Genomic DNA, 16,169 nt, shown 5'->3' on the forward strand with positions numbered 1-16,169 from the left:
TTTAATGGTACTGAGGTCTCTCCGCTATTCCCCAAGAAAAAGAAATGTCACACAGTGCAGTTGCCTCCAATGTTTTCCCCTTGGATGAGCAGGTACTCAAAGATTATTTTTTTCCTCTGTGAATATCATGGACACAGTGGAACAATTACAGCATGAAACGCACTGATTTTCTTAGTGCAGCCACAAGCTATCTCTCGAGCCATAGGAAAAAGAGGAAAGGGGGTGGCTTGTGTGGATTATAAGGGACAGTGGCATTTTAAAGATGATAGAGTTTGAAAGGTTCTTTTCTCTTGGCAGAGGGAATATGCCTAATGTCACCTTGGGTACCAAGGAAGATATAAGGAGGAGAGAGTCCTTCATTGCATATTGATGAGAATGATGCTGGTGTTGCTCCTACCTACTAGAATTCCTTAAATGCCATATTTCTGGTCTTTCATATGAGAAACAGTTTGGGACCTGAGTCCGTTCCATTTTCCAAATCATTTCCTCTACAGAGTGCTATCCTTGTGCATAATGAATTGCAACACTAATGTGCCCTACAAAAGAAACTCTTGGAAGATCTCAGAGGCTTCAGAAGAGGATTACATTAGTTCAACCCACCCTGCACAGAATAAGAATATTTTCCACCTTATTTGATTATGTATTATTTTTAGAGAAAGCAGGCACAGAGGCTACAACCAATCATGTGATAAGTATACGTGCACACATACTGATACATATGGAGTACAGGGGTTGTCACATGCAGGGACATGAGAGCACTGATTTTTATTTTCTTTTTGTGCTAAGATAGTCTCAAAGAGAGGTGAAGGTGACAGCAATAAGAGATAGATACTTAGCCCTGCCCCAAGTCAGGGCTCCTTTTGTTTGCTCCTATCGTTATTGCTCACCGAAGAAGGGGAACTGCTATTTGGCATTCTCCAAAAGATACTGAATTCCTATTGATTGGCACAGATCTGTGGGTGCTCACCATCTTTTACAATCACGCCTGAGGTATCTCAAACTGGTCACCAACTTACAGGACATGTTTGAAATTTTGGCCCCTTGCCCAGGATTGTGCAGAACGTGTGTGGGAGAACAAGGGCCTGAAGCTGAGGCCCAAGGTCCCTGTCCTGTGCGAGACTGGACGGTTCCCTCCTGAAGAGAGGATTCGTTCCACCACCAGTAATCCTGGTGGCTTTTCTAGGCAAATACCTCCCCACTGCATTCAGATCTTGCCGACTGGGGAGGACGTGGGAAGCTAATGAGGTCTGTCTATTTGGCACCGGCATCCAGTACATCCCGTTGGAGACAACCCATTTTCTAAAGGCAGCAGGTTGGCAGAACGGAGCCCTTAGTACATATCTCCAAGATATATTAAGCATCAGATGACCATTTAATGGTATCTGCAGTACAGAAATGCTAAGAGTAATTTTTCAGTCACAGAGATTGTATTAGGACCATTATTTACTAGTCCACAGTGGCTTGGGCTCATTTTGAACACTTGTCGAAGACACTCTTGGTGTCAAGAGTGCAATCACTCAGAGTGCAGAGGAAGATGACAGTGTGGATAACACTAAAACACTATACACCACTTAGCTTAATATAATAGAGCCATCTGGGCAGGAAAGGTCAGGTCAGGGACTAGTGTACACTCGGAAGGGGCTGTGTGGGATGAGGTACACAGAGGCCCTACAAGAAACTCAAAGTTGAGGAAGTGGAGCTGGAGGTACTGATGGGATGGAAATTGAAGAGTAGAAACCAGTTCCCCCTGGATCTGAGTTTGTTTAACCTGACAAAGAGAGGCTAAGAGAGGACCTCCATCGCACTAATGGAGAGCTGCAAAGGAGTCAGAGCAAGGCTGTTCTTGGAGGTGTAAGGCAAAGAAGACAAGCAGCAATTAGCAGCACATGCTGGCAATAAGGGAATTCCACTTGGTTATAAAAGAAAAAGAAGTCACAGTGGGATAGCAAAACACTGAAACAGGGACCCAAAGAGGCTGTGGGATCTCCATCCTTGGATGTCTTCAAATTCAGCTGGATAAGGCCCCAAACAACCTCCTCTACGATTGAAGTTGGCCTTGCTTTAAGCAGATGACAGGATAAGGGATCTCCAGAGGTCCCTTCCAACCTAGATTCTGCTACAACTCTGAGTCTAGGACCACCTTACACTGCACGTCACCTTGTTTCTCCTGATACTGTTGTCCTTTCTCCTACTGTTATGAATGTCCTAAGGACATTCTGAATTCTACTCTCTGAATGTCCTAAGGACACAACTTCCCTACCTTCTGGATGGACAGTTTAACTCCGTTCACTAAAAACACTCGAGGCAATTAAAGTGAATATACTCTGGAACAACTGGAGCTGGTGAGAAGTGCCTCATCCTCTCGGTCGCTATCTCCCTGAGCGCCGAACCCTGAGCCTGCTGCCCTCCGTGAGGACAAAACCATAAGCCCAGGAAAACACTTCAGTTTGTGAACAGTTTCTCATAAAACTATGCTTGGTTGTTCCTTGGTTACAGCCAGGACCTGAACTCACTGGTCCTTAATACAAACAAAAGTACAACTCAGACAAGAACAAATTTAATCCTTTCTTTTGTTTTTCATCCTGAAGGAATAGTAACAAGAGCTGCTCTTTGGCTTAGTTGTTGGTCACAATATAACAAGGAAATGATTTCTAATTGGGTGCCAGCCACACAGAAGGGAGGAGACTTACTTTCAAACGAACTGAAGAAATCACAGGAAGGCAATGTCTGCCGGGTCAGAGTACACATGAGATAAATTGAACATAACCATCAAAAGCAGACCTAGCTCCTAAGCGTATGGGAACGACACAATGGGACTTCAGCAATGCTGAATCTTCTTATGCCCTAAGCACACCAAACTGTGTGTCCTGAGTGCTCACTCTGTCCTCTTCTTTAATGTCTACAGAGAGAAAAAAGATTGTTCAGCACCAGCAGAACAAAATACTGTAGGTGGAGGAGAAAGTCAAACTTGGATCAAACTGGTTAGTTCCTTGCCAATTCAATCACATCACTGCGTGTGATCCAGTTTATTTCCATAAAGCACAGAGGGCCGGGTCCCATGCTGGTGGAAGGTCAGTCACACTTAACTGAGGAAGGATTTGGTCAGTATAAGTCTCCTGGGTACAGCTGTCTAACTGTCCATGGGAAAAGCTTCAAAGTCACTTGAAATATTCGGGTCTTGCGTGTGCAGCCATTTGGGCACAATTAGTCCCACTGATGTCAACAGCATCCTAATCACCTGCACGAGCCTATGAGACACTTCAGAAATCTTTCTATGACGACACATCTCTTATCTCAGGAAAACAAACCTCACTCACTGGAACATGCTACCTGTGGCAGCGGATGGAGTAGCCAGAGTTGCGTAACTGTACAATCATATCCTGAGATAATGATTTATGCAGCTTTTTCATTAACGTCATTTATGTGAGAACACTAAAACTTCTTTCCACGTAAACCCAAAATAGACATAGTGACATCAGGGATGTTGTTCCAGACTAGTGCCGGACTACCAATGTCTCGCACGGCAGGATATCCCAAGGCAGAGCAGGTCAGGTCCTGCTCTCAGGCACTTCAGCAGGGAAGGCTCTCAGGCAGCTTTGGACTGAGTACTTTGGGAAGAAACACAGTGGGATGGACACAGGGACCCTAATGCAAAGAAGCAGTTGTGACCATTTTCAAAAGAGAAAAAATAATAAAAAAAGTCTTGTTGGAAATACATAGCGTGAAAAGGGATGGGCGGAAGCAGTAGGGTAGCAAGGCTGGGCATCAGCTGGGGCCCTAATGTTGAAAGATGAAATCAACAGACTTTGCTAAAGAGAAAAGAGAGTAAAGGCAAGGGAAACTGGGAGAGGGAGTGACAGAAAACCAAAACCGAATAAGAAGAAAGTGAGCAGAGTAGTATAAAATGGAGGAAACAGACAGGACCAAACCGCAGTGAAGACCAGGCAGGGTGTGAAGTCCAGCAGATATGCGGAGGTTATTCTTCTCTCATCCATGGGGATGTGGGAGGGAAGAGAGGAGCTTCTTTGTGCAATAATCAGTACTTTGTAAATCATCAGTAATGATTTTTCAGGCTTGAGGGAGGTGATCCTTCCTCTCCACTAGTGAGGCACATCTGGAGTGCTGTGCGCAGTGCTGGGCTCCCCATGGACATCCTGGAGCGGGTCCCATCAAGAGTCACAAAAGTGCTTAAGGGCTTAGAGCATCTCATAGATTGGGGAGAGGCTGAGATATCTGTGACTGTTCAGTCTAGCGAACAAAAAGCTCACAGGATCTTACCAACGTGTATCACTAACTGATGGGAGGGTGTAAAGCAGAGGGAGCCAGGCCATTCTTGGTGGTGACCAGTGACAGAACAAGAGGCAATGGGCACAAATTGAAATACAGGGAATTCCACTTACGCACAAGAAGCAACTCTGTTACGCTGAAAGTGTTCAAACACTGAAACAGTGTCCCAGTAGGTCACAGAGTCTCTATCCTTGGTGACATCCAAAACCCACGGTCCTGGGCAACCTGCTCTAGCTGACCCTGCTTGGAGTCCAGACCGGTTGATGTCACAGAATCATAGACCAGAATAGAATCATAGACTGGTTTGGGTGGGAAGGGACTCTTAAAGGCCACCCAGTCCAGCCCCCTGCAATGAACAGAGACATCTTCAACTGGACCAGGTTGCTCAGAGCCCCGTCCAACCTGACCTGGAACGCCTCCAGGGATGGGGCATCTCCCACATCTCCGGGCAACCTGGGCCGGTGTCTCACCACCATCGGTGTAAGAAATTTCTTCCTGATATCTAGCCTGAATCTATCCTCTTGTAGTTTAAAATCATCACCCCTTGTCTTATCGCAACAGGCCCTGCTAAAAATTTTGTTCCCATCTTTCTTACAAGCCTCCTTTAAGTAATGAAAAGCCGCATCTCCAGAGGTGTCTCCAGCCTCAGCAATTTTGTGATTCTGGAGAGTTTGTGTAGTCAAACCAGACTGTCCCACTGGAGGGTCCAGCCCCAAGCACCACAAAGAAACGGGCTCAAAACGCAGCAGAGAGAACCCCCACTCGGGAGCCGACCCTTCTAGACCCAGGCTAAAGCAGTGACTCCGGTGAGGTTTCTTCAGGCTGGGCAATGCCATTGACCGCAGACCCAGGCTGAGAGCGCTGCAGGTCCGTTTTTATACGGGGCTCTTCCTACAGCAGCTTTCACACTGTGAAACACTCCACAGCCACTACTAGTGCCTGAGCTTCCTGACCTCAGCAACTCCAGCACGGTGATGTGCTCATCTCCTGCACCCACGGGGAGAAGTTCCTTGCTCTCAAGTGGTCTGTGGACTGAAAAAATAAGGATTTGCTTGATATCAGTGAGAAAGCTTGAGGCAGGGCTGGGACCAGAGCCCACAGTTTCCCTGTCTAGTGCCCCTTTCACTGGCCAAGGAAACTCCATCTGAATAAACACGTCCCAGGTATCCCAGGCTGTTTGTCAGGTTATTTTCAAGCCCTATCTGTGGAAATGCAGAACTCACGTCAGTGCCCCAGGGCTGGCAAGGACTTTATGGACTGTATTTGAAGGGGATATCTCCAGTCTACAAATGACCCTCTCTTCTTGGCCTGGAGAGAAAAAATACATGGATCCTGGGGAGACAGGGAGAAGCCAAGAGCCAAAACAGAGAAGAACATCTGGTTTAAGAAGTGAGCTTGCGACACATCGGCCTTTGCCTCTGCAATGAGCTCCGAGACACATCAGATAGTGAGACAGGAGGGAGTGCGGCGCAGGAGAAACATTCACCTGCTGAGGCCGAAGGGACCTTGTAGCCAGCGGGAAGTGACTGCGGGGGCTGTGAAGGACCAGCTCGCCTCGGCACACCCTGCCGCTCACCAACACAGCCCAGCAGCCTGCCCCGCTGTCTTAACTACCAGAGAGGTCACAGCAGGCTGGAGGACTGCTGGCCTTCTCCACAGTCCTTTTTTGAAAGTAGCGCCCTGTTTTCCCAGCATCCACAGATTTCCAACACTGATTGATAGCCTGGGTGTGGGCACAGGCTTCCCTTCTACTGAAGACACGGGGAGTTTGCTGACAGCTCCAAGAAGCCGGGATGCAGCCTGTGGGGAATAAGGTTGGAGTAGGGAGGTCTGCGGACACCAGATGGGAACAGGCGATGGGAAGAGCTGACTATTTCCAGTAGTGCAGGTTGTACACATGCAAAACTTCACTCAATTGCCTTCTGACAATCCCCTCTCTTGGAGACCTCATGTACAGGGTGTTAGAAAACAGAATTGCCTATTCCAAGTCCCTCCGAAATTGGGGAAGAATGGAAAAAGAATGACCAAATAGATCTGGCAGAGGACAATAAAAAGAGCAGTGTCTGACTGGGCTAAAAGCCTGTTAAAAGCATAGCTGTGATGGAGCTTGTGGCAGAACTCCAATCAACTTCAGCACAGCCAGGATTTCACTACAAGTCCTTAAAAGAAGCGTGAGGTTAAAGACTCCCCTATGCTCCCTTACTAACCCAGAAAGAAAACGGCAGTTAGTCTGGGAGAAGCAGTTTATCCAGCTGTGGAGCCCGCCCCCTGGCAGGGACCAGCATCCCCCGGGGCGCGGGTGCAGAGCGGGGCCGTGCATTGCTCATGGCTGGGTTTGGCGCCTGTCCCCAGAACTGCTGCGCACCTGGGGGGGACTCAAACACCGACCGCGTATAGCCACATGCTGCTCTTGACCGCGCCGGGTCTGTGCTATCTTGGCACTGGCTCACACAACGCAGTTTCTGCCACACCGAGCGCTGCTTGCCCGCGTTATTCCCCTGTGCTGGCTGCAGAACTGCAGAGGGGAAGGCAAGTGCAGATGTCCTTTCATCAGCTCTCCCCATCCCTGCTGCCTCCTTGGCATCACCCCAGGGCATGTGTCTGACCACGCTCTGACACTGCTTTGATCTTACCACCAGAAGGATGGGGCTTTCATTGATTACACAAACACCGCAAACAGCAGTTGCAAACAGTTGGGGCCTACAAGAAAGCTCAAGAGGGACTTTCTACAAGGAGATGTAGTGATAGGACAAGGGGTAATGGCTTCAAACTGAAAAAGGGGAGATTTAGATGAGATCTGAGGAAGAAATTCTTTGCTGTGAGGGTGGTGAGCCCCTGGCCCAGGTTGCCCAGAGAAGCTGTGGCCGCCCCATCCCTGGAGGGGTTCAAGGCCAGGTTGGACGGGGCTTGGAGCAACCTGGTCTGGTCTGGTGGGAGGTGTCCCTGCCCAGGGCAGGGAGGTGGAATGAGGTGATCTTTAAGGTCCCTTCCAACCTAAAGCATTCTATGATTGTATGAAACTATACAGGGAGGGAAACATGGGGATGCTGCCACCAGCAAACCCTTCTGGGAGGCAGCCTCCTTTGTGGGGAAGCAACTCTGACAAAGTGGATGTTGTTTCTGAAAGTGCAGAGGCTCAGCCGTGTGCTGGAGATGCACCAGTCCCAGGCCTGCAGAAGAGACAACTGGTCTCTGCAGCTGCCAGAAACAAAAGCAGTGGCTGCTTCAGAGCAGGGTTCCTGGGGAGGAACACTGGAAATGGTTTTTCATAGTAACCTAAGCAGGCATGTGGTCATCGCCTATATGTGTGTGTGCACGCATGTGTACGAGAATAGGCGAATGCACCCATGGAGTTAAGAAGGGAAAAAGACTAAGCACTAGGACACCCTTCCAAGAGCAGGCATGAGTGAGGAAATATTCTTTCTTAAAAATAAATACTGCAAGGAAAAGTCAGATGTCTTCTGAAAAAATCTTTATGCCAAATACAAGAATTATTTGTGAAGCTCCTGGGATTTAGTTGGGCTTTAATGACAAATTTCACTGAAATTTCACTTAATTATGGGCGTACTAAGGACCATATCCTGACCCCAGATTGTGACAGCAGAATGAGGATGGCAGCTTACCTGACTCACTCTTCTTGGTGAACTCAAAACCAACACAGAGGTGATGTAAGTACATGATCAATACACACCCATTGTATGAATGCATGTACGTGGAAAATACATTTCAGCTGAGACAGAAGTACTGTAGGCATTACACTGATAAATCAACACGAAAATAACTGTTACTGTGAGCTCTTCATCTCTCCTGTCTTTATAATGTAGAGGTAGAATGTTATAATGTAGAGGAAGAATCAGCAACTGGAAAGCAAAGCTCTTCTCTTTGGGACGGGTTCTTTAGACTATACATCAAGAGCAGTACATCCTAGCAGTGCTTAGAGTGCGCATCTTACACAAGTACTTTACACATCTGACACTACCACACAAATTGAGTATGTCTCCCAGCATTGCTGTGAGCTGGACAAGGAATTTACTACAACCACTAACCTCCCATCGGGTAACGCTAGTTCCGAGAACAGCGATACAGCAGGTCCGAAGAGAAAGAAACTTACGTAAGCGTTTTGTAATTTAAAAGTTAAAACTAAATTTCCCAACTGACGTTCCTTCGCAGAGAGCTGTTACACCGAGCAGAAGGTGCCCGGGGCAGCAGGGGTCGAGATCGACCCCAAATCCGCCCCCGGGCCGTTGCGGGGGGGGGCAGCGGGAGCCGCGTCCCCCGGCAGCGGCGGCGGCAGAGCGCAGGCTGCCACCTGCCGTACTGTCGCGACTGAGGGCAGAGCAGCGACAGCCCGCCCGGCGCCCTCCCCCCTTCCTTGGGAGACTCTGGAAAAGCGACCCGGCCAGGAGGGAAGGCGGGGGAGCCGGGGAGAGCTGGGAGCGGTGCCATCGCCAGGCGCCCGGCACCGGGCTCGGCGGCGGAAAGGGAAGAAAGTAAAAACGGCAGGTCTTGCCAGGTATGTCACGGGCACCCAAAGTCTGCAGGAATTACGCTAAGAGCCCGGCTGGCGCAGATTGTTGGTCTGATATTGCCTGTGCCCGCGTGCACAAAGCCCCCAACAGCTTTGGATATGCAGCGCTTCAGAAAACGCCAGCGCGCACAGAAGTGGTTTCACGCACAAGGTATCTATTTGGCACCAAATCCTACAGTGTGAGAACAATTAAGGCGCTTTAAACCTATTGACGGAAACTATACTTTCTCTGAAGAGCCCTGTCACTGCAATAAAGGAGGTTGGGGCGAGAGCTGAACTACAGCAAAATATTTATTGTGAAAGAATTCCAGGCTTATCTGTCTGGGTAATGAGACTTTAGAGACCTCCATGCAATACAGCGCACACAGATCTAAGGAAATACAGATTGCCCATGCGAGTAGGGGCAAAGGCAAGCAAAAAAGCACCATGATCTCATTTTCCGGATAAGGTTCAGATCTTCTTATGTGAAACAGAAGTTTTAAAAGGCGTCTGATCTCCAAAGACACAGAGATCAACTGTTAGTTGAGGATATAAGAGATTACAAAACTAAAAGAAATGGAAGTTCAGAGCTAGACTGGATTCCCCTGACACCTTATGATGGAGGGTTACTAATAGAAAAAGTTAATTAGAAAGCAGAAAAATATCAAATAAATGGGAATTAAGACACTGAAACGAAATGGTGAAGGCAGTATGGTTTCTGAGAGTGGCCTCTCTTACTGGGAGAAGTTGAAAAAAGAAAGGAGAAGACTCGGAATCAGTCAGTGGAAGTCTGTGGCCAGGCAGCCTCTGTGGCACCAAAACCAGTCTCTTCACAAAATAGATTCAGAGAGGAAAGCACAGCCAAAAAAAAAAAACAGTCACCAAACTGTGCAAACTGCATCCAGAACTTCAGACTGAAGCTTCCCCAGTACACGCATGTGAAGCAAAAGGAAAAATATCTTGTACAGGTACGTGCACACAAAGGCACATCCTTGCCCTGATTTGGCTAGCTGAGAATGGGCAACTCATCAGTGCAAACAGGACGAGATTCAGGGCTTCTCCCTGCGCAGGAGTTGCCCCGACTACACTGAGGTGCAGTTTGAAACAGAAGAACTGGTCATGAGTAACTTCTCTGAGGCCACAAGATTGTGCTTTTTTCTGGTTTGCCTTAGTCAAGTCTGACACGTGCTTGTGGACCTACATTCTGTGCCTATGGGAGGGACAGGATGCAACAGGAATAAACAACACAAACAGGAATAAACAATACAAAGCAGGGCGAAGAGCAGATGAAAGGCACGTGTGTGAGTCAGATAAATGAGGGAGAGTGGAGTAAAAAAAAAAAAAGCAGAGCATAAAAATAAATCAGTGGAAAGAGAAAGAAAGCAGTGACAGCATCCAAGAAAAAAAATCTTCCGTTCGGTTCCCATGGCCAGGTGTGTGTTCGGAGCACTCGCTCCCTGCCCTGGGGAGGGATGAAGTTTGATTGTTTGGCTCAAGCCACACACGCCAGCGGAGAGCAGAGCTGAACCAGCCAGCCTTGGTCACAACTAAGTCTAGAGCTCGGTGGTTTTCACGAGCTCCACTGTCAGCAAAGAGGCCTGAAACCAGTCACCCTCCAGCGACCCTTCTCGCACCCCCAGGACCCAGGGGCTGCGGTGAGATGCAGCCTGCAGGAAGGGGAAACCTCCTGTGTTTCAAGTTAGCACCATGCAAAACAGTGCGTGCAGCCTTCCCAGCTCTGTGGACAAACAGACCCATTGCCTCTGATTCCTGTTGAAATTCAGAGCCGCGGAGTAAAAATGGCAAGAAATTGATCAATTTAACTGTGGCCTCTACACGGGAAAAGGATGTTCATTTATAAAAACAGTCACTGTTATTATTCACGGAGCAGAGGATGCAAAGGCAGAGACCAAAGCAGAGAGTGGCACAGTTATCTGTCCTCTTTGTAGCACCAAAGATGCCCCAGGAGCAGGGTAACGTGACGCACCCTGAGCAGAGGGTGCTTTTTTTCCCTTCTCCCTGTCAAAAGCCAAAAAACGCTTATCGGACACACGTCATGCAAGGACAGACAGGGAAGACGGCCTTTTAGCAGGGTACAGAGCTAGTTCTCTGGGAAAAATCCCAGCGCTGCTTCTCAGCAGGTAGAGGGGAACAGCCGGGGCTCCCACCACTGCCCCGGGGCATCGCTGCCACTCTCTCCCGCTGGCTGGCAAGCACGGGCTTCGGCTGCCCACGCAGTAAGTAACTGGTAACATTTCAAACCCCAGCTGCAAACTATAACCAGTTTCCAATTTGTGCATTCCCAACTGAGCAGAGAGTGCACTGGGCACCATCGCTGAGGGCTAAGCAGGGGTCATAGAGTGATACTACTAGCAGTGAATTATTTACGTACTGTAGCACGGGGATTTAGGGCCATCACCATGGGAAGAGAATACTCTGGGTCACCCCTCCTTGCTACAGAAAAACATACCCAGCTTTGGAAATGAACAGCTGATATTCTTTGTTCACCGTCAAAGATTCCCGAACTCATTCCCATACTGAAAGTAAAGCAAATGCTCTGCCCACTTGAGAAACACTTGAGCGGAAAAAAAAAAAAACAAAACCCTGACAAGCTGAGAAAAACAAACCATCCTCACAAGCGCAGTCAGAGAGCAAGAGCAGACAAAACGTTGCCGGGTATAACTCTCAGAAATCAGCCCCAGCTTCCAGCCGGAGCCCAGCATGCAGCAGTTCTGGCTGTGTCACTCCAAAGCAAGACCCAGACAAGAGGCAGTCATACATGGTCAGGCTGAAAGATTCTATAACCATTAAAAAATCAGGTACGTTTCAAACATTACAAGTGCTTCGGTGAAATATGAATATTTTAGCTCCTGTTTTTCAGAGCCCTTCCACTTACTGCTCTTAGAAATGAACTTAAGTCTCAGTTGCTGTCACTGCTCGGCCCAGAATCGCAACGGTGCCTCGGCTTTAAAGGTACGTGGCAGCACCTGAAATCAAGACCAGCTTCGGGATGCACATGCATATCTCAGCGCAGACAGCCTGTCCCTTCACACGAGAGTGACAGCTCTCCTGTGAACGCGTAAACCCTCCTTTCTACCAAACGACAGAAAATGAGCCCTGCCTCCATCAAAATGTGCTTTCTAACCGAGTTAATAAGGATTTTCTGTAAAAGCTGGATGAGAACTTAGCAGAGGAATAACATCCACGCACAGTACTGCTAACCGACCGTTTACGACGAAATAAAATTTTAAGTGTGATCTTGCTCACGGTGGAGTGCGGGGAAGTCTTGCTTAATCCTCCCTGGGTGTGAGATCCTGTTCACGATGGGCTGTTTCCAATCCACCGCAATAATTTCCGTATAGACTGTTTTTCTCCTCATCCCAGAGGTTTTGGTGGGATGCACGCTGAGATTTACTGCACTGGTCATCACTACAGTGAATTATTCTGGATGTTACACTGAACTCCAATTGACACAACCTCAAACAGAGAGAAATACCTGACTACATTCTGATTTCCTCCTTCCCTGTTACTCAGCAGCAGTTCTCAGAGACAAAGACAAACCATTCCACTCCTCATATTTACATTCTGCTTAGAGCGCTGATAGCATTTTTCCTCAGACTGATGCAGACCCTGTCTGCTGGAGATGCAGCTGGAGATAATATTTAAACCATCGTGCAATGTTGATCAAGTTCAGGTAACACAGCTCTGAAAGGTATAATTTTTTTACCAGCTACCATATTATAGAAGTCAATCAATTCCTTAAAATGCTCTGAAAGTCAAGCTTTCCAAGCACTCAATCTGCCATTCATACTTCTACACACAGGTGAATCATTTTCCCAGAACTTATCTAAATAAAGAAAAGCAAGCATCAAAAGAAATGAAAACATCAGGAATAATTCAGACAAGTCTGGCAACACTGTCTCTGATTTCAAAGGGCGTAGGATCCAACCCTGTAGCACACTGGAGCTACGGCAAAAGTAACACATGGGCAGCCCAGTCAGATTTCCGAATTCCGTGTGAAGGTAAGGCCCAGACAAAGTTGCCTTGAAGCCAAAAGAGCTGGCCAGTTGGGGAACTAGCCCTTACTTAAGAAAATACTTAAAAGAGCCTATTTGCTGACTAAGCTACTTTCAGGACCCTTTACTGTACAGACACGAGTGACCTAAAACCATAGTTAAAACCATGGTTTTAACACTGCGAAGTCATTTTCTTGCGCAGAGACCAGGGGCAGGTGAGGTTTGGATGGACTATGTGGGCCAGACCCTCAGCAAGCATCGACCAGCGTTACTTTTTGTCCTCATCGAAGACACGGTCATTCACATCAGCCAGCACCCCTGTGTGTGTAGTCTTATAAAGGGAGGAGTCTAAATAAAATACATCTTCCCAAACAAATAAAAACTGCGTCACTCCTATCTTTTTCTTTGTAAAAAGCTAAAATTTCTTCCTTCAGCCTCTGTTGACTGCAATTGAAGTTCAGCCTTAAAATGATTTCAATTGTTTTGATTAAAATTTCTTAATTAAAATAGTTTTTATGAAGCATTATCAGATAGAGATAAGGGCTTTCCCCATTCATGGTCACAACTGTTCTTATAAAGAAGTTCCTCACCAATCTTTATGTTCAAACGTAGGGACCTCCTGGATTCATGGCACACAAGAAGTACACATCATTTGGAGGGACTTTTTCACCAAAAAATGCATACGAACTGAGAGAGTACATGCATATGTCCGACAGGAGAATTGCTATGGAAGCCTGAGCTTTGGCTTTTAAACAGGATTTTCTCTGGCACGTCGAGAGTGTTCTCTCTTATTACAGCAATGTGTAAAACCCCTGAGAAACGGATATCAAACTACTTCCCTAGCAGCCAGCCGGAAAAGAGAGACTGCTAGCCTGAGTCAACTGGATTTAGAGGGGAAAAGAAATTATAAAAAGGAAAGAAAAAGCACATTCCCTGATCCCACTGCTTTCCCCTCGCGCCCACAAGGCAAAAGGCACCCGCCGGGAGGATGCAGAGCAATTCCCTTCCCACTTTTTAAACTTCTCCCTGGACGGGCCGGGCGGGGCAGGACCCGCGGGGTACAGAGCCCTGAGGGGGGGGTTCCCGAGCCCTGGGGGGTTCCCGAGCCCTGGGGGGTCCCGAGCCCTGGGGGGTCCCGAGCCCTGGGGGTGCTCCGGCGGGGGGGCGGGACGGCGCTCGGCTGCGCGGGGCGACGCGGAGCTGTCCGCGACGGCGGTGCTGAAGGCGGGGGCCACGGGGGGGTCGCGCCGCGGAGAGGTCCCACGGTGCTGTCCCGAGGGATGGGAGGGCTGAGGGGGGCACCGGGATGGGACCCGGGATGGGTCGTGGGAGGGGGTCGGGAGGGATGGTCCAAGGGGTGGGGCTGTCCGTGGACAGACCCTGCAAAGGAGGAACACTTGGAGAGATGGTGAAAAGGGAAAATCTTGGGATTTCCATGCAAAGGAGGGAACTCTCGGACAGCCCACGCAAAAGAGAAAACCCTTGGATGAGCGGTTCAAGGGGGGACCCCTGAAAGCGACAGCACAATGGAAGATCATTTGGACAGGTGGCACAAAAGGGGAGCCCTTAGACAGCCGTCGCAAAGGGGAAATCCTTGGAAGGGGGAAACTTATGGTGAGCCAGCGCAAAGGATAAAGACTCAAATAGGTAGTTCACAGGGGACTCCTTGGACGGGTAGTGCAGCTGGGGAACCCTTGGGCAGTGGTGCCAAAGGGGAACCCTCGGGCAGCCAGTTCAAAGGTGGAATTCTTGGATGGGTCACGCGATGGGGAAACTCTTGGACAGGCTGCACAAACGGGAATCCCTTGAGTGGGTGGCTGAAAGGCAGACCCCTCAGATGGGTAGTGCAACAGGGAAACGCTTGGACAGATGGTGAAAGGGGACACACTTGGAGAGGCAGTGCAAAGGAGGAGGAACCTTTGGAGAGGAGGGTATCCCTAGACAAAAGGTGTGCTGGAAGCAGGGAGAGGATCGCACCTGTGTATGTTCATCTCCCGGGGCGGGCGCCGCGCCTTGTCGTAGGCCACCTTGGCGAAGACGCCGGCGATAAGCACAAAGGCGATGGCCCCGCACGAGATGTAGACCGTGGCGTTGGTGCTGTCCTTGTCCGGGTCGTACTTGTTGGCGTCCCCGTCGGCGCCGTTGCTGCCATCGGCGGGCAGCGCGCCGCTGGCGGTGGTGGGGTGGGCCCACTCGGGGCTCTTGTAGTTGCGGCACAGGCTCTGGTTGAGCTTCTCGGCGCGCTTGTTGCAGCAGAAGCGGTAGAAGCAGGTGCCGCAGCAGTAGCGGAAGCCCGTCAGGCTGTTGTTGCACTCGAACTCCTTGTCCCACTGCCCGCTCACGTCGTAGTACCCCCAGCAGGTTTCGTGGGCCGGGGCCGAGCCCCCGCCGCCGCCCCCGCCGCCGGAGGGCGTCCTGCCGCCGCCCGCCCCCTTGCCGCGCCCGGGCAGCGCCGTGGGGGCGGCAGCCCCCGGGCCCGCCAGCGTCTGGTTGAGGAGCTCCTTGCCCGGCTTGGGGGTCCGCCGCGGCGCCGCCGCCCCCTGGGTCCGGTTGCCCTTGGCGCGGGGGGGCCCGGCCGCCTGCGCGGCCAGCAGCAGGGCCAGGAGCTGCAGGGAGAGCAGGAGCAGCGGCAGCAGCAGGTGCCGCGGCCCCATGGCGGGGCTCGGCGGGGGCCGCGGGGCGCGGCGGGGCGCGGGGCGGGCTGGGGGGGCGGCGGGCGGCGGCGCGGGGCTCAGCGGCCGCGGCGCTGCCCCATGGAGGGGGATCGGGGCTGGGGGGGAGGAGAAGGGGGGGTGGTCCCGCTGCTGCCGCCCGGTTCTTCAGCGGCGGCCGCCCGGCGCCGGGCGCTTCATGCCGGCGTGCAGCGAGCGGCGGAGCCCGGCGGAGCGGGGCTGGAGGCGGCGGGGTCCCGAGCCGGCCGGCGCTCCTCCGGCGAGGGGCTGCGAGAGACGCGGAAAGGGTCAGAGCGCGCCCGAGCACCCCGGCCCGCCCCCGTCCGCCCGCCCCCCGCCCACGGCCTTACCATGCCGGAGCGGGACTGCAGCGCGGCCGCGGAGCGGGCGGGCTGCCCGCGCTCCTCGCGGAGGCGGGGGCGGAGCGGCGCGGAGCCGGGCGCGGAGCAGGGGCGGGAGCCGCGCCGGGCGCTCCGGATGGGCCCGCCCCCCGCCGCCGGGCCCGCTCCCGGCGCCGCGCCGGGCTGCCGCCGCCCAGAGCGGGGCCACGCCGCCCCGACGCGCCGGGAGCGCCACCGCCGCCTCCCCCCACACCCCGCCGCCCCCCGGCCGCCCGGGGCAACGCCACCGGCCCCGGCACCGCCCTCCGGCCCCAGCGGGGTGCGGGGCGTGGGGCGTGAGGAGGGT

At 51.2% G+C, this 16,169-nt stretch overlaps 1 protein-coding gene across 3 annotated transcripts in view; it reads right to left on the minus strand.

Moving 5' to 3' along the window:
* Nucleotides 1-15,900, minus strand: part of SHISA6 (shisa family member 6) — a 272,644-nt gene extending 256,744 nt beyond the window's left edge. For all 3 annotated transcript variants that reach the window (XM_074607622.1, XM_074607621.1, XM_074607620.1), the window contains exons 1-2: nucleotides 15,833-15,900; nucleotides 14,788-15,749 (exon numbers count right to left, since the gene is read on the minus strand). In XM_074607622.1, coding sequence (XP_074463723.1) covers nucleotides 14,788-15,464 — 677 coding nt within the window. In that variant the 5' untranslated portion in view covers nucleotides 15,465-15,749; nucleotides 15,833-15,900. The remainder of the gene's footprint in view (nucleotides 1-14,787; nucleotides 15,750-15,832) is intronic.
* Between the last annotated feature and the right edge of the window lie 269 nt (nucleotides 15,901-16,169).

The sequence above is a fragment of the Larus michahellis genome, chromosome 14, assembly GCF_964199755.1.
Source record: "Larus michahellis chromosome 14, bLarMic1.1, whole genome shotgun sequence".
Taxonomy (NCBI): Eukaryota; Metazoa; Chordata; class Aves; order Charadriiformes; family Laridae; genus Larus; species Larus michahellis.